Source organism: Pseudorasbora parva, chromosome 23, assembly GCF_024679245.1.
Source record: "Pseudorasbora parva isolate DD20220531a chromosome 23, ASM2467924v1, whole genome shotgun sequence".
Classification (NCBI taxonomy): Eukaryota; Metazoa; Chordata; class Actinopteri; order Cypriniformes; family Gobionidae; genus Pseudorasbora; species Pseudorasbora parva.
Genome location: NC_090194.1, coordinates 22352002 through 22375020, shown reverse-complemented (window position 1 = coordinate 22375020; position 23019 = coordinate 22352002). Strand labels below are relative to the sequence as shown.

Below are 23019 nucleotides of genomic sequence, written 5' to 3'. Positions count from 1 at the left end.
CGGAGGGGGAGTTTCAGTCCTCTGGGGATGAAGATTCGGCTGTACTGCCTCCCTCTGGGAGAGTGGCAACGGTCGAGTCGGACCTGGAGTTGACTGCTATGCCTTCCCGGACCGCCGAAAAGGTCGGGCGTGAGTGGAACCCTCCACCACGTCCCGAACCTTCTAGGTTGGACGATTGGTTTCTCGGGGTGGGTCGCGCTGGTTCTCAGCGTCCCGACCCGGTGCCTTTCTTCGCGGAGGTGCATGAGGAGCTGACTAGGTCATGGAAAGCAACGTTTGGCGCCCGCGGGCGACCTGGTGGGTCCTCCCTCCTCACTACCCTCGACGGCGGGCAGGCCAGCGGGTATGAGGGTCTCCCGCTGGTGGACTGGGCGGTCGCAATGCAACTGTGTCCGACGTCCGCCTCTAGCTGGCGCGGGAACCCGAAGCTCCCGTCCAGGGCCTGTAGAGTCTCTTCAGGTCTGACCGAGAAGGCCTACAGGTCCTGTGGCCAGGCCGCGTCTGCCCTGCATGCCATGGCGTTGCTTCAGGTGCATCAAGCACAGACACTCATGGACATGGACGAGGGTAGTCCTGGCCCAGAGCTCTTCCGGGAGCTCTGGACGGCGACGGACCTCGCCCTACTGGCTGTCTCCCTCCACCCTTAAGGTGTATGTGGCCGCAATCGCTGCCCATCATGAACTAGTAGAAGGTAAGTCTTTGGGGAAGCACGACCTGATCGTCAGGTTCCTGAGGGGCGCGAGGAGATTACCCCCCCCCCCATGCCTTCTTGGGACCTGTCTCTGGTGCTCAGTGCACTTCAGAGACCTCCCTTTGAGCCTTTGCAGTCAGTAGAGTTAAAAATTATGTCTCTAAAGACAGTACTCCTGACGGCATTGGCCTCTAACAAGGGTAGGGGGAGGGGACCTGCAGGCATTTTCTGTCGATGAATTCGGGCTGCAAGCACTGCCTTCTGAGGAGGCAGACCTAGCCCTGGCTTTTCTCTGTCCTGTCCGAGCACTTCGGACTTATGTGGACAGAACGCAAAGCTTTAGGACCTCAGAGCAGCTCTTCGTCTGTTACGGAGGCCAGCAGAAGGGAAAGGCTGTCTCCAAAGGATGGCCCACTGGATAGTGGATGCCATTGTCTTGGCATATGAGTCCCAAGACGTGCCCTGCCCACTCGGGATTAGAGCCTACTCCACCAGAGGTGTAGCCTCTTCCTGGGCCCTGGCTTGTGGCGCCTCGCTGACAGATATTTGTATAGCTGCAGGCTGGGCGACACCCAACACGTTTGCTAGATTTTATAGCCTACGTTTAGAACTGGTATCTTCCCGTGTACTCACTTCTCATAGTCGGTAGCACCGAAGTGCCCGTTCTAGTGTTGGCTTGCTGCGCCACTCCCTTCCTCTGGAACGGATATATACTCTTATGCTCCAGTCGAGTTCCCCAGAATGGCGAACCCTGTCAAGTCCTCCACAACCCACGGCAGTCAGACGTGGCGGAGAGCGTCTGACGCCAGGTCTAACACTTGTATTCATTGTGGAACTTGTGTTAGGCTGGGTTCCATATGTAGTGACCCCCACGGCGGTCCCATATGTGTATTCTCCACGGTATGGCTCCCTACGGTGAGCCCGTGTCTTTCCCTCGGCAGAGCCTGCTCTGCCATCTCAGTGCGGTGTCTGTCCCCCGCACAAGAGGGCTGGGGCCACCCCTGGGACTCCCGTATGTTGCACTGTACACGGCCAGTCCATATGTGCAATTTCCACGTTATTCCACGTTTAATTTCCAGTGTGGCTTCCGCAGTGGCCTCCAGGGGCACACTTTCCCAGCGTTATCCAATAGTTCACTGATTGGGTCTTGTGGGATGGCAGTGTGACTCTCCCTGCAGGAAATTCCCCGCCCGTTGAGACGGGGTCCGAGGGACTCCTGCACTTTCCTGTTGGAAGTGGTAGTAACTGTGGCGTTTTCCATAGGGATCCCAATTTGTCGGTACGACGTACGTCGTAGTGACCAACTGAAAGGGAACGTCTCAGTTACGTATTTAACCCTCGTTTCCTGAAGGAGGGAATGGAGACGTACATCCCTTCGCCACAGTTGCTGTACCATCACTGCAGTTCGAGCCACGGGTTCGGCTCCTCAGTGAAAAACAACAGTGCATGGCGATCGCTTCCGCTTTAAACCCACGCAGCGGGGCGGGGTGCAATATGCAAAGCACGCACGCCAATGTTCATTGGCCCATTTTCTATATCTCGAAGCTGATAGGGGCACCCAGAAGTGATCCCAATTCGTCGGTACGACGCATGTCTCCATTCCCTCCTTCAGGGAACGAGGTTTACATACGTAACCGAGACTATTTTCAGTAGCAGTATTAACATTGTGACATGGCATCTGACACACAGGAGCCAATGGCACGTCGCGACACACGCAGACCTCATTGGCATATGTCAGTGGATAGTGACATGTGTCGCGACACACGCAGTGGCACTTCCGGTTCTCATTGGCATATGTCAGTGGATAGTGACATGTGTCACTGACACTGTCACGAAACGCTGACACTGGCAGTGACACTGAGTCACGGAACATGTCGCTGTATGTGACACTCACTGGCAGATAAGCTGAACAACTATACTCACGTAATTGTGGCACAAAAGCCAAAATAAATATCCTATTTTCGTGACTTTTTTCCCCTCTTAAATAAATGTTAATCTAACTTGTTAAATTTAGTAATATGTGTTAGTTTGTGACTAGCAGTATCTGAGTGGCATGTGCCACTGAATGATTTATGCAATGCCAATATTGGTGCCAATGTTGTTGATCACGCAAACTGCACGTCCTAGAAAACGCGTACAAACCATTATAAGTCACTACAAATATCGCATTAACAGTCGCATCCGTTACTGTAGTAAAGCTTTAATTTTGCGTCATGCTGCACGCTCTCCTCTAGGTGTCAGTATAGCCAGCGCAAAGATACACCATAACTTGAGACAGTTGAGGAACATCAATGGGTGGTGTATTTGACATTTTGTTTGCAAGTTTGACGGTAGCAAAAACAGTATCTGATAGTATCAGAGTCTGATATGTTAAGACAAATTTGTAAATACTTTATCAAATTTATTTCTTGCATACTTAGGCCTACTCAGTCATGGCTTTAATATTTCACAACTAATTATATTGGCATTGCATAAATCATTCAGTGGCACATGCCACTCAGATACTGCTTGTCACAAACTAACACATATTACTAAATTTAACAAGTTAGATTAACATTTATTTAAGAGGGGAAAAAAGTCACATACAGCGACATGTTCCGCGACTCAGTGTCAGCGTTTCGTGACCGTGTCAGTGACACATGTCACTATCCACTGACATATGCCAATGAGAACCGGAAGTGCCACTGCGTGTGTCACGACATGTGCCATTGGCTCCTGTGCGTCAGATGCCATGTCGCTTAATGTTAACACCGTCTCTCACTATTTTAACACAGTGGTGGAATATTGCATATATTCTATTGTATCTATTTACAATCTTATGATAAACATATATAAAAAATTTTTTTTAAATATTTTATATAATAAAAGATTTATTTTTAATTAATTTGTTATTAAAAAAATATATATTTGTATCATTTTGGTCACCAAGCTTTTTGGAAGTTTCTGTTGATTCTATAAATTGGCACTAAATAGGGGGAAAATTATTTTCTATTATTTTTTATTATTCTATTTTTTTTATTTGCAAGGAGATATCTCCTTGCAAATAAAAGTTATTGAGATTTATCTGACCAAAGTGTCTAATAACTCCTACTCATCTGCATTGGCATAAACTGGCCACTAGGAATTACTGGCCACTGTAGATCGGCCACAAATTCAGACCGTATTATTTTCTTCTATGTAATATAAATGCAGAAGTTAGTGCGTTATTAAGAAAGCTGAGGTTCTAATCTTTCAAATGATACCATATATGTCTAGTTTTGTGGTACGCGAGTTATAGATTTTTTTTAAAGATTATGATGCAATTTTGGATCCACGGGTGGGTCCAAGGTGGTGTGCAAGAGCTGAAGTGGTAAACATTTAGGGTGCCTTTATAAAGTTTGAAAGAGCCAGGAAGAGTTTATTACTCTTCGAGTGACTGACTTGACAGTAATAAAAGGAAACTCCCCATCTCCTTTACACTATTCTCTATTCTAGTGACTGTCATATAGTCATGAAATAAGAGTAAACAACAATTTGTGTGTGAATACAGTGAAGTAGGACTCAATATAGTGGTGCACAATATATTCATTTGAGAAGACCATAAAAATTTAATTCAATGAGTACACTAGAATAATGCCACTGTGGTTTCAGCCACCACTACAAAATGGAGCACTTTATAATGGGATCATGGGTGATTTTAATACACACTTCTAGTGGCTTTAGTTGAGCAATTACACAAAATAAATATCATACTCTCTGCAGGTCAAAGTGCTGATGTCATTGTGTTTGTGTAGGGATTGTTACCAATCCCATGATGCAGCAGCCAATGTCTGGAGGGTTAGATGTCAGCTCGCCCATCACGTTTCCTGAGGACGCTGAAGATCCCAGAGTGACTCCGGACGGCAACTCACCTGGTGGATTATGGGGCTTCATCAAGGTACTGGACACACAGTGAGGCCATAATTATGTGCTGTTGTATCTCTGTATGCCCTGATGCAGTTATTTTTCATAATCTCAGGGTGTAGCTGGAAATCCGATGGTCAAGACTGTCCTGGATAAAACCAAACACTCTGTGGAGTCCATGATAACCACATTGGACCCTGGGATGGCACCTTACATCAGTGAGTACTGTGTATCCAGCAGTGCAGAACAATACATTGTATTTTTTGTTTTAATTCATTTCAGTTAATTGAAGGGGCTTTTTTGATAATTTTTATGTATTAGTTGCTTTTTGTATTGCCAATGTGTGAACAGTTGTTATGAAACTTAAAACAACAAGACCTGTTTTTGCTGAGAAAATCACAAGGATGTAACGTTTGCACTCAATCACAAGGATGTAACGTTGCACTGACTCAATGTTCTCTTCTGTTCAATGACACACGAAAAGCTTATACAATATTTGCTAATAAAATAATAATAATAACGGCAATTTTTTTTAAAAGTGTAATTCAATGTATCATGCAAAGAAAAGAGATAAATTCAAACTATAGTTATGTTTTATATCGTCTATAATCTCAAATATACTTTTTAATCACAACAGTTTAATTTTAATGACCTCATCTATCAACATGATGCTGGTGAATTGCTGGTGCAAACATATCCACATCAGATACTTTTTCTCATCACTAAGTTTTGTTGTGTTTTTATTTTGTTAATGAGAGGAAAGCACAGCACATATTTACATATTCATCTAACCTTCATTCTCAGCAGTGTGGACAGTGTGTCTGGATGTTCATTAACTGTTTCCCCACCAAACACAGAATTTTCCATTATTTGTGAGAAAACACTTCCCCGCCAAACACAGAATTTTACATGTTTTTACTGTTAGTTGCTTGGGGGTGCTATTACGCATCTTCTGAATGAATACAGACGCAAGGAAGATGCAGTAAAACAAGCGATTGTATGTTAGCAGATGCACATGTAAAATAACGTGATCAACATTAAACAGCATATAAATCTAAACTATCTAATGTTACTGAATAAAATGTGGACCCAGGATGAACTACAGGATTGAAAGCATTAGGGGTGTTGATGGACTCTCCATCTGTGTTTGAACATCATTCTGAATCTGATCTGGATGTAGTCTTTTATAATAACGTGATTTTCAATCAATCAATCAACTTTATTTATATACAGTGCTTTTACAATGGCGATTGTTTCAAAGCAGCTTCACAGTGTTAAACAAGACAATATTGCAACAAAATTTGATTTGGCTGTAAAGTCGTTCTGGAGAAAACAGTAATGTTATCAGATAATTTTAATTTATCATAGAGCGACACTATTGGCAGATCAGTATTATAGTTTATAGAATTAAATAAGTCCTAATTAATACATTTTATTTGTATATTTAGTTGAATAATATTGATCATAATTTTAGTGTCCCCAACTGAGCAAGCCAAGCCAAAGGCGACAGTGGCAAGGAACCAAAACTCCATCTGGGCATAATGGAGAAAAATAAACCTTGGGAGAAACCAGGCTCAGTCGGGGTGCCGGTTCTCCTCTGGCCTATTAACACACAGTGTATGATTATTATTCTGGCAACCTTACTGGTCAGATATCATATTAGATCGGAATATTAAACATTTCTGGGTAGCAAGAGACGGGTTTATTTAGGCGCGTCGATTACACTAGAGTATGAATACTTGAAAGATCGGAGTTATTGCGCCAGAGACGGGTTTATTGAGGATGAGGTGCCGGTGAGGCAAATTCAGAAGAGACACCAATTGACACATAATCGTCTTAGCAGACACTCCAGGATGCGCTGGTCATGTCCAGATGCAGGTCCACCATCCGATCCGGACACGGCCCAGATCTGTTCGACTGCAGTAAACCTCAGGATAAACAGAGAGACTAACATTAGTGTGGATGCCACTCTTTTTATGATGTAATGAGTACATCAGGTGTTATGGGAAGTGTTCCCAGTTATGGCTGACCTAGTTAATGCAGCCTAACAATCAGTCAATTAATAATAATAATTCATTACATTTATATAGCTCTTTTCTAGTAGAGGTTAGATCGGGCTCAAAAAAATCAAGCCCGACCCTACCCGAGCCCGTGCACGTTTTGTCCGAGCTTTGCCCGGCCTGGCCCAACACATTAACTTTAATTATGAGCCCGAGCCCGATTTAAACCCGACCATTGTTCAATACATGGGCGTTTTGACGAGAACGAGCCTGTAATGAGCAAAGTGCAGCGAAGCGGACTGGTGAGGCTCATGATAAAACTACATTTAGTTTTCAGTTTTCTCCACAGCGACTGTACAGCCGAATAACATTTTGTTGCAATATTTTCATGTTTAACACTTTGAAGCTGCTTTGAAACAATCATCATTGTAAAAGCGCTAAAGGCTATAAATAAAGGTGACGACTCCGCTCAATAATCTGCAGGCGCGCGCTCATGAACCGCTCACCGGTAAACTGGTGTTTGCTCAAATCCAGCTCAGACATTTATCTTTGTTGTAGCTATTAAACAATGTGTTTTTTCCTTCATATTTATGTTTAAATATTATAATATTATTTTTACATTTCATCTGATTACGATGAGTGAAAAGATGCGAGTAGGTCAGAAATGATTTTGGTGGTTATATTTAGTTTAATATTAAGTTTTGTTTTGTAGAAAGCATTTATTTCGTTTTGTTTAAATTGTATCTTAATTTTAAAAAAGGTTTCTTGGGCCAATTGCCTGGATTTAATAAATAAAAAGCAAATAGCAGACTATAATCGCGAGGTGAAGTCGTGGGAGTGATTGCTTTCATTTCATCTCATGAACTGGAGCGCGCGTCTCATAAATAAACCGAAACTCAGCAGGCTATACTTGCCTCGCAGACATGACAAATATGCGTATAGAAAGCTTGAAATGTCCACTTTTAAACGAAACGATTCGAAGATATTTAATTAAGCGAAGTGCAGCTCTTGACTCAGAGCATTTCTGTTTATAATGCTGCGCTCCATCACTGCTCGAGCTCTGAGTTTAACACGCATTTTTACACTAATCCTGACTTGTGCAACTTTGTAGCCTACACATTTGTTTCTTAGTTGTTGTATTAGTTCTTACTTTGCTAAATATACATATAATTTCTGATTATAGCATAGCTTTCTGCCCACCCAATTAGACTAGTAAAGTAGGCTAATGATTAAAAAAACAAACGCTTGATCACGGGCCCGGCCCTACCCGACCCGAGGATAGTGCAGGGAAATCTCAGCCCGACCCGGCCCGCGGGTCGGTTCGGGTCAGGTTCGTGCTCGGACTCGGGTAGAGAATCTAAACTCTATTTTCTAGGCACTCAAAGCTCTTTCCATAGAAGGGGGAATCTCCTCAACCACCACCAATGTGCAGCATCCACTTGGATGATGCGGCGGCAGCCATATTGCGCCAGAACGCTCACCACACACCAGCTGAATGGTGGAGAGGAGACCGAGTGATGAAGCCAATCAGGATATGGGGATTATTAGGAGGCCATGATGGACAGGGGCCAGTGGGCAAATTCGGATTTTTTAATGACCACAGAGAGTCGCGACCTCGGTTTAACGTCTCATCCGAAAGACGGGTGTGAATTGATCTGGAAAAAAAAAAAAGTTATATGTGTATGCCATAGTAAAGAGATGTGGTTTTAGTCTAGATTTAAAATTACAGAGTGTGTCTGCTTCCCGAACAATGCTAGGAGGACTGTTCCAGAATTTATGTGCTAAATAGGAAAAGGATCGACCGCCTGCAGTTGATTTAGATATTCTAGGTATTATCAACTGGCCAGAATTTTTAGACCGCAATTGACAGAGTATAATGTGTTAAAGGGGTACTTCAGCGCTGGGAAGATGAATCTGTATTTAAACTGGGTCATCAATGCAGTAGAAATGTGAAATTATTTTTGAATTTGGTGTCTTCTAGACTGAGAAAAGACAGAAAATGTATTTTTGTCCCATGGGGATGAAAGACTACAATGCCCAGAATGCTTCGCTGCCCTGTGCCATTCCCAAAGCCACCAACTTGATTACAGTGACTGAGTTAGAGAAGACACTACAATTAAAAACTGAACGTGTGTGTTCAATATAATGAGTGAGTCACCGCGCGAGTATCACAGCACTGAGCACTAACTGCACGAGTGATGAGAGCTGAGGTAATCGCGACTACATTCGCGGCATACATTCACAACGCGAGTTCAGTCTGGCACGCGTTTCAGTTCATGCCTTTGCAAGCTTAACTTTCATAGAAATTAATTTGAGAAGTTAAAAGACTTACATTGCTCACCATAGCTCCGTTTAAATGATCCTGTCTGCAAGCTGAGCTCTCCCTGCCAGCTGAGTGTAATCTCCCATCCCCCATGCGCGGATTCAAAACATGCTGAAATAGCTCCCTCTGCTGGCTGTAGTCTTTAGCCTCTGGGCAAACATTCCTCCTATGATGCAAAAATCGTCATTTTGCATCATAGGAGGAATTTTTTCAGAAATAAAATGCATAAATCTCTTGTCTCAGGGAGATATGAGGGGGGAAAGCACAATAATTTAAATATTCTCCAGGGTTTCTACTGATACAAAGCCATATGCTAATCGCTGAAGTAACCCTTTAAGAGCTCGCTTAAGTACTGGGGAGCTAAACCATTTAGTGCTTTGTAAGTAATAAGCAGGATTTTAAAATGTATGCGATGTTTAATAAGGATTCAGTGCAGTGTTGACAGAACTGGGCTAATATGATCGTACTTCCTTGTCCTAGTAAGAACTCGAGCTTCTGCGTTTTGAATAATGAAAGAGAACTTCGCCGAGAGAATATCGGGGCCTTGAATACGTTCATTCGATCGTACATTACATCTGCACAAGTGCGAGCACAGTAAGTTTTGGCCACAGTTCATATAACGTCCAACGGTGTCGCTAATAACAAGGGTTTCTGAATTCTACATATAGCCCTTTTAATGTACAAGTAATTTTTTATTTTGTTTCAGAATATTTGTCTATTTCAGTTCAGATCGTTTTTAGTTCATCCTCTTTACCTATAAATCATTTCAACGCCTCGTCACATGAATTCAAACAATATGAAAATGTATGTTTCATATTTCATATGTAATTGTAGATTTCAGTCACATCACAAACTGTTCCCTCACACTTTTATGTGTTGAGTATGTTTAGCTAACCGAACTGCATTCTAATGGTAATCCTATTGCAAACGTTACTTGGCATACTCAGAAATGCTTAGCCTGATGATGGAAAAGCACTTCATGTGATTTATATCAGTGCTGAATTGGATAGTTATCGAAATTTTACCCTGAAATTTCGAATATAGAGACAGAGTGTATTTAGGCCCGTGTGGGGAAATAATCTACGTTTTAAATAATCTAATAATCTAACACTCTCCATTGACTTTATATTGCGTGAACCGGTCGTGTCCTCTTTTTTTACTTATAACAAATAACAGGGCAATGCTGCAATAGAAAGTCAATGGAGACGGTTGGTTTGTTTTCCTCCCGGTGGGCGTGGCTTTCATATTATGACGCGTGCCGCTCTGTCTCTATTCCGATCTAATAATTTCTAGGTAAGGTTTGTTCAGAATATTAATCATGCACTGTTTGTTAATAGGCCAGAGGAGAACTGGCGCCCTGACTGAACCTGCTTTCTTCCAAGTTTTATTTTTCTCCATCATGCCCTGATGGAGTTTTGGTTCCTTGCCACTGTGGCCTTTGGCTTGGCTAGCTCATTTGGGGACACTAAAATTATGATCCAAGTTATTCAACTAAATATACAAATACATTTTATTTATTTAGGTCTTATGTAATTCTATAATACTGATCTGCCAAAATTATTGCTATATGATAAATTAAAATAAGCTGATAACCAGTGTTGGGAGTAACGCATTACAAAAGTAATACATTACAGTAACTTATTACTTTTTGATGTAACGCAGTAGTGTAAGGCATTACTAATGAATTTTCAGTAATATTTTACTCGGTACATTTTCAGTAACGCTTGCGACGATGATCCGGAAGATTTGGTTTCAAAGTGAAATGTAAAAGCGCCTAATAAAGGGAGTTTGTCATTGTGTTGTATTTTTCGTTAAGAATAATAGGCTAATTTTAAACCTAAACTAAAATCTGCTTGGCCGCACAGAGCACGCATTTACTGACGGGCTGTCATTTACGGTGTGCGCGCACTGGCGCGTTTTCAGTTCATCTGGAAGCATAACTTTCATAGGAATTTATTGAAAGCACTCGCTTGGCATCCGCTCCTGTTAATAATGTCTGAGTGGCAGTGGGAATGTTCCTGTTATTACTGGTGTTGTCACATCACACTTTGATTAACCGGTGGGAAAATGTCCCCACCGTCACATCTCTACTGTACATTCTCGAGATGGATGCGCATTGCTTAGTTTATCACAGATAAGGACAAGAACATAGGCTAATAGTCAAATGTAAATGCAGTCAAATGCAACCTTTGTCTAAAACCGAAATTCTATTGATGTCGCAACAATAAGAAAAGGAACAAATGCGCATATTGTTATAACTGAGCCAATTCTCTATTGTTAGCCTGATACCCCACAGTCATTATGGTTCATCATATCGCCTTCTGGATGTAAAATGCTCTCTGGTAGCCTACATCTTAGAATGTTAAGAGTTACTTTTGTAGTTATTTTGGTGAAAGTAACTCAAAAGTAATACAGGAGTAATGTAACGCATTACAATTCTGAGACAGTAATATTGTAATGTAAAGAATTACTTTTAAATAGCAGTAATAAGTAATCTATAATATATTACAGTTTGGAAGTAACTTGCACAACACTGCTGATAACATCAACGTTTTCTCCAGAACGACTGTACAGCCGAATTAAATTTTGTTGCAATATTTTCCTGTTTAACACTGTGAAGCTGCTTTGAAACAATTGTTATTGTAAAAGTGCTATATAAATAAAGTTGATTGATTGATTGATTGAATTGTGTGTCTCTGTGTGTGTCTCAGAGTCTGGAGGAGACGTGGACATCGTTGTGACCTCAGATAAGGAAGTTAAGGTGGCAGCAGTGCGTGACGCATTTCAGGAGGTGTTTGGTTTAGCAATGGTGACGGGAGAGGCGGGGCAGTCTAACATCGCCCCACAGCCAGTGGGATACGCCGCGGGGGTCAAGGTGAACAGAACACGCCTCTGAGTGTGTTGTTAAATTCATGAAAATAGACTATTTCACAGGAAACAAAAAAATCAGGTGACTTGTGGCTTCAAAACTTATGAATTCACCTGAAATTTGTCTGTAGGGAGCTCAGGAGCGCATTGACAGTCTGCGTCGTGCGGCTGTCATTCATGAGAAGCAGCCTGTAGTCTCGGTGGAGAACTTCATAGCTGAACTCTTTCCAGACAAGTAAGAAAAGTTCATCTTGTATGAGCATTACAATTATCTGTGTTGTCTTTTATGTCAAGTTCTTGCATTTAACCAAATACTTCAACCATATTACTATAAGCCATTAGCAAAAACATTTTATCAACATCAACATTCATATTTAACACTGCAAAGGATGGATCAGAAGCTGCACCCGACATGATGTTTATTTCACAGATGTTTATTTCACAGACTGTTTAATGATATTCAAAGGTGGGTGTACAAGACAAGTATTTACACCACAGAAATTTGCAAAATATTTGCAATATTTGCAAAAAATCTGTAAACTGTCTGCATAAATAAGTCATGTTGATTAACTGTACACATAAAAAAGGTTTTGTCATATTCTGCCTACACTGACAAAACAAGCTAAGAACCCTTTATGAATTAGTTTATTTAAAATTAAGACTTTACATTGGTTGCCTTTGCAGAATGAAAAATCAAAACAATTATTTAAACTGGAAATACATTTTTTTTGTCTACCACAGGTAAAGCAATATGTCTACCACAGGTAAAGCAGTGGTTGCATGTGCAGGATGAAAAGCAATAGTCTTAGCACTGAGCCTTGAGGTACTCCATACTGAACTTGTGATTGGTGTGATGCTGCGTTCAGTTAAGGCTGCTCTCACCGGGGGTTGATGAGCACTGAGCTCCAGTGATCGCCTGGGTCTCACACCATCCGAAAACGGCAGATCAAATTTTCGAATAGGAGCTCTCTTAATAAATAAATCACATATTTGAGCTTTAAACAACTACATTCTCGCCTGAAAAACTATTAAAACTACATTTTGTGACACAATACAGTAGTATTTTAAAATTACTCTGGCCTCTGGGTTTCCCCTATAGGTTTCCCATCTGTCACTTCACCACGTGACAGCAGTAAGCAGGCTCCTCATTGGTTATGCCTATTCGCGTCGAATGCCTATTCGCGTCTCTGCATTGACTTAATATGTAAATCACTCGTGCCAATCGTGTCATTCGCGTGAGGTGTGAACGCAGCATGACATCTCTTCATTTACTGCTACAAACTGATGGCGGTCAGATTAGTATGTTAATTCCACTAATGCCAACATAATTTTCAAGTCTTTTCAGAGGAATGTTGTGGTTGATAGTATTGAATGTAGCACTAATAGAGAGAGAGAGAATCTACTTTTAGTAGATTTAGTTGGTATAGGGTCAAGTATACATGTTGATTTAGATGATTGAATGAGTTTAGCAAATTATTCCTCCTATAGCAATGTATTAGTGGAATTGTTCCTAAGGGACACTAAATTCACACTCTGATGCGATATTGTAGTAGGTGGTTGCATAGTTATAATTTTCTTTCTAATATTATCAATCTTGCACGTAAAGAAGTTCATAAAGTCTTTACTGCTGTGCTGTTTGCAAATGTCAGATGTTGAAGCTTTATTTATTTTTTGTAGCCACTGTAGCAAATAAATACCTTGGATTGTGTTTGTTTTCGAGAAATAAGCAGATCTAGCAGTTTTTACAGCATTTCTGTATGAAATAGTGCTCTCTTTCCATAAAATCCAAAAAACGTTTTTTTGTTTTGTTTTTCTTTCTGCTGTGCTCCATTTTTCTGGCTGCTGTTTTAAGGGCCCTACGGCATTGGACTATTTTTTTTTTAAATCTTTAAGCGCAGAGGAGCAACTGTGTCTAAACTAAGTACTAAAAAAGTATCACAACAGTCATAGTCCTGCCATATTTGACACAACAGTGCAGCGTTGCTACATTAAAGGTGCACTATGTAGTATTTTTGCAGTAAAATATCCAAACACCACTAGGCCAGTGTTATATATTTTGTTCAGTTGAGTACTTACAATATCCCAAATGTTTCCAACTATTTGTAAATTGCGAGAAAATTTCTATTTTAACCAAGGACCCGGGACGTGTCAGCATAGCATTTGAAGGGGGTCTCCTGTCAATTGCGTCCTATCTGTGTTACCCTCTGTTTTATTTGGCAGAAGCGCTTTTATCTTAGCAGTGTGAACATGTCACAGTAGCGCCGAGCGAAAGCACAGAGTAAAGTCATAAAAGTAACGCCACCGGAAAAGCATAAAAGCCCCGGTGCTCGCGAGCCATGTGTTCGTGTATCAATCGCTCCAGCAGCCATGCTCAGCTCCACAACACTCTGCCCTGCTCTGCTTCACACTACAGTAATGTTAATAACCGCATCCATCAACATGATTTCTGCCCGTGTCCTCACCGACTGTGAGGTGAAGACCACATGTCCCAAGATACTGCGCTCAAATTCGCCTTTGTTTTGAAAAGGCGCCCTCTAGTGGACAGAAAGTTGCATAGTTCACCTTTGGGTATACATGATATTAGATAATGATCTGAGATGTCATTACTGTGCTGCAGAATTTCAACAGTGTCAACATGTATTCCATGTGACAATATTAGTTCTAAGTATGATTACAGCAATGTGTGGCTCCTGATATGTGTTGCCTAACTTCAATAGAGTTTAGAATATCTGTCTCTTAATGCCATTCCCAATGCATCTTTTTCATTATCTAAATGGATATTAAAATCACCAACAATTACTACTTTATCTGCAGCCATTACTATCTCTAACAGAAAATCAACAAATTATTTGATGAAGTCTGTATTGTGCCCTGGTGGCCTGTATACTGTAGCCAGCACAAATGTCAAACAGAATTTATAATTTACACTACATTACGTTACGTAAAGCACCAAAACTTCAAATGAATTATATTTGAAACTAGACTTCTGAGTAGTACTGAAGATATTATTATTGTAAATTACAGCAACACCTCCCCCTTTGCCTTTCAGACGTGTCTCGTGTTTATAACAATAATCTTGGGGGGTGGACTCATTTAAAGTAATGTAAGCGTCAGCGTTTAGCCAGGTTTCTGTCAAACACAGCACATCTAGATTATGATCTATAATCATTTACAATAAGTGCTTTTGAGGAAAGGGATTGAATATTCATCAACCTGAGCTTTATCATTTGATCATCTGTATTATATCTGTTTTTTTATTTTTTGAACATCAATTAAATTTTTTTCCTTAAATGGGTTTGAGAGGTTTTTGTATTTACCTATTCTGGGAACAGACTATTAGACTCTATAGATAATAGATATGGTGACTATAATATCTAGGTGAAAGAGTTTCTATGTGCTGGGATTTATCTTACTGTTGTGTATAGTCTCGTCTATCGAGCTGTGTATTGTGTGTGACGGAGGGATTCATGCCGTTGTTTTGACACCTTTACACTTATAAGCTTTTTGTTGAATTCTTAGCATTTAGTGCAGCACAGAGCATTGTTACTTCACAAAGTATACATCCTTAAAGCTGTTTTTTGTTTTGTATCTGTAGATTCAGTGCTAAAAATTATTTAATTATGGTTGAAGCTAAATTCTGGATGGATGTGAGTTTGAAATCCCTGGGGCCAGTTGCACCGGCTGTGCAACTTAGCCTAGTTTTTATGTAAATGGGTACTAAGTTACAATTATGCGCTACTAAATATTTTTGCATTGCACCATTAAACTTAAAAGTCTAAATCTACATATAAACTAAATATTTACGGAAGCCTCCGATCAGGAGTAACGGTTGTAAAAGTAGCACACTGAACTGCATAATAAGCTCGTTTTACATGACAGACTTCAGTTATTTACACACATATGATAATGCTGATACATATAAGTACACTTACTTATATTTTAAGAGAGAACTTTACAGCATTATTTGATTACTGTGTTAGCGGCTCATTAACATGAAACAGTGCAAAACAGCGCCGCTGCGTGCATCTGTCCCATCACATCGTGTTGTGCTGTGCATGTCATGCTTTCCTGTAACTCAAACAGTAGAGCAGCGCCAAGGTCATGGGTTTGATTCCCAGGGAAAGCAAGAACTGACAAAAGTGTAAAATGTGTACCTTAAAATGCAATGTAAGTCACTTTGGATAAAAGCGTCTGAAAAAGCATAAATGTAAATGTCATGATAAAATCAGTCATAATCAATAAATGTAATTTCTTTTTTCTTTTTTTTTCAGTATTTATTTATTGATCCTTATTAATGTAGTTTCATATACTGAATGCTTCTGAATGTTATTTATATATAAAAGCACTCAAAATATTTATAGTTAAGTATCGTATTTAATGGAAATTTATTTTTACCATTGGTTACGTATGGCAAAATAAGTTATAAAAATGAAAGAGACTGAAATTCAGAGCGTTTCAACACAACTTCTGCTCACGTATTTGAAGACAATTGGATCATTAAGGGGAATGTCATATGCGACTGCTTTACTTTATGGAGAGCTTAAGACCTACTAGCTACGTTTTGCTTTAAGATCAAATGGTGCAACTGACTTTACGTTCCAATTTAAGAAAGAACTTACGAACGCTTGGTGAAATCCTACCCTGGTCCAGGCTCCAGAGAAACCTAGAGAACAAACCTACAAGTGTGAACACATCCTTTCTCGCATCGTATCTGCACTTTATGATGACAGAATTCTTTGTGAAATCAGTCACTGAGCGGCTTGTCAATGACTGCTTCATATTGTGATGCCTTGTTTTGCTACTGAAGCGTGTTAATTGGACCAATTTTACTTACAAATTTTCCAAATTACGTGTACCTTGAAAAGCTTCATGTTTAGCGTTGAAAAGATTCACATGACAGTTTTGCTTTCTTTTCATCTTTCACATTTATCATGTCAAAAGACATTCAGAATGAGAGGAGAAACTTAGTATCTGTGTTTGTACTCTCTTCATCAGGTGGTTTGATATCGGCTGTCTGATCTTGGATGATCCTGGAAATGGGATTCACATTGAGACGTTCACTCAGGCTACACCAGTGGCCCTGGAGCATGTACAACAGGTAAGACGATGTTATTTCTGCTGCCACTCTCTCACTTTCTTTGTAACCGTTCAGAGTAATACCTGTCTCTGGTGTCTGAGGGTGCTTTCCCACCTGACTCGTTTGGAGCATTTGTTTCGAGCTTAGCACATTTTCTCCTTTAGTTTGTTTTGTTTAGCCATACGAACATGGCATTCATGCTCAAATCCGCATTAAAACAATTGGTCCTCACCTGAATGAGGTTGTCTCAGCCTGATTGAACTCTGGAGTGGTTGAGTTGTAATGAGAAAGCAATGCGATCCAACAGACCAACAAACCAAGCTGTATCATAATTCATAAAAGAAATACAATACATAAAAACAGCAGTTAAAAAAAAACAAGAGTCCCTGATCATCTTAGAAAGAAATGGGTGCATTGTAGGAATGTTGTCACAACCCTGATTCCTGCTCTATTTGATGAATGATATGCATGTTTATGTATTTGGTCTTGACAGACAAGATCTGTTACACACTACTGCTGCTAAAATATACATACACTCCTGAACAAAATCTTAAGACCAGGGGATGGATTGCAAGTTTTACACATTTCGCACTTGTGGATCATAACCGCGTTGTAAGTGCTGCTTCAAAATGCCAAAAGAAGAAACCGGAGCAAGAAACAAAAAATAGAGAGTAGGCAATTTATTGAAAACTGCATTTAGACTGAAACAGGCCGTTCATCAGCTGATCAAACGTTTAAGATCATAGCCATAAAAAGGTCAAATCTGCACAAAAATATGGCTTTCATGTCATTGTTCTACAAGCAGTCATATTGTCAAGATCTCCTGATGGCAATGGCAAAAAATGGCTTTCTCTCTTTGAATGTGGCAGGATTGTTGAGCTGCACAAGCAAGGCCTTTTGCAACGCGCCATCGCTGCTGAGGTTGGACGCAGTAAGACATTACATTTCTTTAAAAATCCTGAGAGTTAAGGGACAAAAAAGTCAAGTGGTACACCCAAAAAGATTTTCCTGCACTGAACCGCAGAATCCGACGGGTTGTCCGTGAAGACACAGGTCGATCCTCAACCCAAATTAAGGGTATTAATACCCTTACTGATGCTGACTGCAGCCCAATAACCATAAGAAGTCATCTGCTCTTCAAGAACAAAAACCGTCTTCAAAGGCCACGTCTCCTCCCACGACACAAACTTGCCCATTTAGAATTTGCAAGGGAGCACCAAACATGGGACATTGAAAAGTGGAAGAAAGGTCCTTATGGCATCCCTACTGGCATGACAAGGAGATCCCACCTGAGATGTTTTCTATGCGGCACAGTGGAGGAGGCTCCATCATGATCTGGGGTGCTTTTTCCTTCAAAGGGAAAATGGAGCTTCAGGTTGTGCAGGGGCGTCAAACGGCGACTGGCTATGTGGATCTGTTGCAGCGGGCATCCCTCTTGACCGAGGACCTCCGTGGGGTAATGACTGGGTCTTTCAACAGGACAACGCTGCAATTCACAAAGCCCGCCTGACGAAGGACTTCTTCCAGGAGAATAACGTTGCTCTTTTGAACCATCCTGCGTGTTCGCCTGATCTAAATCCCACTGAGAACATTTGGGGATGGATGGCAAGGGAAGTTTACAAAAATGGACGTCAGTTCCAGACCGTGGATGCCCTTCGTGAAGCCATCTTCACCACATGGACCAACGTTCCCACCAGCCTCCTGGAAACAGTCGCATCAAGTATGCCGAAACGAGTTTTTGAAGTGATCAAGAACGGTGGGGATCAGCTACTCACTACTGAGTCATTTTTTGACACGTTTAGTACTGTTGTGTGTTTATTTTGGGCTATGGTCTTAAACTTTTGATCAGCTGATGAACGGCCTGTTTGAGTTTAAATGCAGTTTTCAATAAATTGCCTACTCTCTATTTTTTTGTCTCTTGCTCCTGTTTCTTCTTTTGGCATTTTGAAGCAGCACTTACAACGCGGTTATGATCCACAAGTGTGAAATGTGTAAAACTATGTGTAAAACTTGCAATGCATCCCCTGGTCTTAAGATTTTGTTCAGGAGTGTATATGCTGCATACGTGTAAGATTTGCTGCTGCTGCATGTATAGATATACACATAAAAAATTCACTACTAGGCTTAAGAGATACCCAGGTTAGATGGAAAGGACACTGCTGTAGCTTTACCCATTAACAGACACAATACTTCCATGAAAATAAATGCCAGCACAGCGTTACAACAACCATAATGAAATGGCACTTTACAATAGATAATACTTTACAATGAACTCTGTTAGGGCGCTTCTTATGGCATTTTATCTGTTCAATAAAATACGTTACTCAGCTATTGAGTAATAAAAACGTCATCATCTCTGTCACGTTTACGGTATTGCAAATCCCTCCGTTTTCTCCACTTCTGAAAAGCCAAGCTAATGTTTATTCTAGTTTTATTATGAGCTCTGTCACATTCTTTTTGCCAGCAAGACTATCTTCTGTTCTGCTTTTGTTTAAACGGGCGATTCCCCAGAGGTTTAGCTGTTCCATGTCGACCTTTCTCACTCGTTGTGCCGCACACCATACAGCCCGAGCAACTTTTCTCTATTTAAGAATATGAAAAGATACACACAGGCGAGAAAAGTTTGTTCACAACTTCCTGTGAAAGACATCATGTCTGGCTCACAGTCACTTAGAACAGGCTCAATTAAGTATAAAGAACGCTACAGATAAATTCAAAATAAGCTAATCTTAATGGATGCTCCTGTAAGGTTCAACCTATGAGTTCAACCTATATGAACTCTATGAATACAAGTTTGTAAACACTCATAGAGCTCAGTGTGTGTGTTTCTGTGCTGTTATCCTGCAGGCGCAGTCACTGACTCCTCCAGACTATAACCTACGCTGGTCCGGTCTGCTTGTGACGGTTGGGGAAGTTCTGGAGAGAAATGTGCCTAATGTCAGCCGTACAGACTGGCACCTGGCTTTCACTGGGACATCCCGCCGACAGATGATCTACTCTGCTGCGAAGGCTTTGGCTGGCATGTACAAACTGCGTTTGCCCTCCAGGACAGTCTAAACATCATATGCCGTCATGTCATACGGACCACAGATTCCCGGAATAGCACAGGAATCCACATCTGTATGTGTCCTGTGTTTTTCGGTCATGTCCCATCACAAGGCTGAGCTGACTCAAAATACCAAAAGAGATAGAACTTTTAGATCAGCTGTGTTTCTGCATCAGGTCTGAAATAATCCAGTTACTAGTTACAATAACTACTATCTCACTTTTAAATTATTGATTAAATTGAATATTATGCCCTTGATTATATTTGAGTTTGATTGATATGAATAAATGACAGCATAAGGCTGTATGATTGGAAATGGATGGAAATGAAAACGCGTTGTGTAATGACCAGAATGCATCTGTTGTCCTACAGAGGGTCTGTCTCTTTTAAAATTATTAAATCTTACCAAGGAAAATATGATATTTTTGGTCAACCAGATTTTTAATACTTTGTGTTTACATTTTACAATCAAAAACTGAATAAGAGGTTTTTAAATTGAACCATTGGAGTTCATACCAACATTGTGAATATATAATTTTGTTACCATTTTGGATCTTATTGTATAGCATTTTCTTTTCATCCTAATCAGCTTTAACCATTGTTACAATATTGTGTTGTCTGCACGTTTCATTCATTTATTCATAACTAAGTCCATGTCAGTGTTTACTGCGGTTAGATGTAATTCGATCACTAGCTCTGCTGCATATAAAAATAAACCAGTTACTATAGATGTTGTTGCATAAAACAATCTTAAATCAATGTGCTCTGAAATACCGCAGTTACCGATTTATATGCAGCAGGATTGTTTGCTCAGAGCGACACAGGAAACAAACGCACTCCCCTGAGTATGACCTCTGAGTGACAGTTGTAGCACATGAAAACAGACTGTGTTAACTATCATGGATCGATAGAGTGGATGCAAAATTTAGAACTGCCTTTTAAATGTCTGTAATATTTCTCCAGGACAACACTGGATAATTTTGTTCCATGCCATTTTACAAACGTGCCTTTTGACCAGCAGACGAGTAAAATCTTTTTGTAAAGCCTCATGTTGTTCTGTTTTTGATGTATGGTCAGTGCCTATTAAATATCATCAGTTATTTTCTTGTTTATGTTGTCATGACTCAGAAGTCAAATTTAAAGCACATTTAATTGGAATTTTGTTTTCTTTTTTATTGTGAAGCTCATTTGTTAAATGTGAGGTGTGTAAATCTTGTCCATTATATCCCAGTTTAATATGCAGAATCACATTTGATCATTATAGCGGGACAGAAATTACACATCATTCATGTATTTCAGTTGTCTAATTATCACTGACTTGTGTGTGAATGAACTATTTAAAATGTATCAGTGATGATGATCAATTACAGTTCTTATCTTTTTGGGTTATGGTTCCACTGGCTTTATTGCGCCATGGTAACTAATATCAAAAAGTAGATTTATTTCACTAATTCCATTCAAAAAGTGAAACTTGTATATTATATTCATTCATTACACACAGACTGATATATTTTAAATGTTTATTTATTTTAATATTGATGATTATTATGAAAGCCCTGAACTGCAAGGTGATACATATTTTTTTCACTCTTCTAATAACGAGATCTTGTCGTTTTAACGACATATTTTCTCCTAATAAGGACGTGTTGTATTATGTGTAGCCTACAAAATATGCCTTTACACACATTAGAGAATTTATAAAGCATATGTGTCTTTGTCACACTTCCATGTTTGAAAAGCTCAGGGTAATCTTCCTGCCTGTATTAGTGGCAGTGCCCATTGCCAAAGCACGAAATTGTTGTAGCTTACAGTTCATAACAGATCGCCATCTTTTAAATGGACCACTCCTAATTTTCGAAGGACCCCGGTGTAGCCACAAATATCATAACTGTCTTTAGGCCTGTAAGACATTTAAAGGAACTGTATGTAAGAAATATATTTCATTTAATATATGGGGGGGGTTACAACTGGTACTGATTACAGTACCAGTTGATTACAGTACCAGTACCACTATGATTACAGCATAGTGATTACAGTACCAGTTGATTACAGTACCAGTACCACTATGATTACAGCATAGTGATTACAGTACCAGTTGATTACAGTACCAGTACCACTATGATTACAGCATAGTGATTACAGTACCAGTTGATTACAGTGCCAGTACCACTATGATTACAGCATAGTGATTACAGTACCAGTTGATTACAGTGCCAGTACCACTATGATTACAGCATAGTGATTACAGTACCTGTTTTGGCCACAATTTTACATACACTTCCTTTAAGACATGTATTAAAACAAGGAAAGACTCTCAGCTTCACTGGAAACGTCCGTCCATTCCCAGCGTTCTTGGTTTGTTTCTTTTTTTTATTAAATATACCGGCAATTATTGACTAAACATTGATCAAAATAAAGAAACACTTTCTAAAATTAAAAACTAAAAATACTGGTGAAAAATAAATAAAGCTATTTATTTTAAAGCTATTCACATCAAGAATGAAAAATATAAATGTAAAACAAACAAATTATACCATTCATTAGCCTTTAAACTATTTTTATTTTAAAGCCTAAACGAAACTAAAACCATTCTGCACAAATCCAAATATTTCTATATTCACACTTGGGTGCTAAACTATTTATTATAGTAACGATTTGTATGACTCGTGTCCCAGTCTAAGACAACATTTAAAAGAGCAAAAACGTGTTTGGAATAACACCACTGTAGAGCGGCAGCCGCAAAGCTACAACAGACAGTGTAACTTTAGCCAAATAACATTTTCTGTTTTTTTGACAGCATTTTCAGTTTTATAATGAATAGACAGTGAAATTTGGATTTCCCCCGTAGACCTTTAGCAGCGTAACAACTTAAAATAGCCTACTCCTTCATTTATGGTGTTGTAGCACATTTGAGTTTATTTATTATAAATGGTGTGTTTGTTTATTATTATTATTATTATTATTATTAGGCTATTATTATTATTATTATTATTATTATTATTATTATTAGGCCATATTCATATTTATTTATAACTTAATTACCGTGCCCCTGGGTTGTAGGTAGTCACCTAAGGGTAAAATGTTTGAATTTGCATGTTTTTTGTTTGTTTGTTTGTTTTTACCACAACCTTA

General features: G+C 39.8%; 1 protein-coding gene across 1 annotated transcript in view; it reads left to right on the top strand.

Moving 5' to 3' along the window:
- The window catches only part of prrc1 (proline-rich coiled-coil 1), a 40306-nt gene extending 19319 nt beyond the window's left edge, over positions 1–20987 (top strand). Inside the window, exons 4-9 of the mRNA XM_067433396.1 lie at positions 4465–4607; positions 4689–4791; positions 11608–11771; positions 11896–11999; positions 16760–16862; positions 19689–20987. Of these exons, the coding sequence (XP_067289497.1) occupies positions 4465–4607; positions 4689–4791; positions 11608–11771; positions 11896–11999; positions 16760–16862; positions 19689–19898 (827 nt within the window). The 3' untranslated portion in view covers positions 19899–20987. The remainder of the gene's footprint in view (positions 1–4464; positions 4608–4688; positions 4792–11607; positions 11772–11895; positions 12000–16759; positions 16863–19688) is intronic.
- The last annotated feature ends 2032 nt before the right edge of the window (positions 20988–23019 follow it).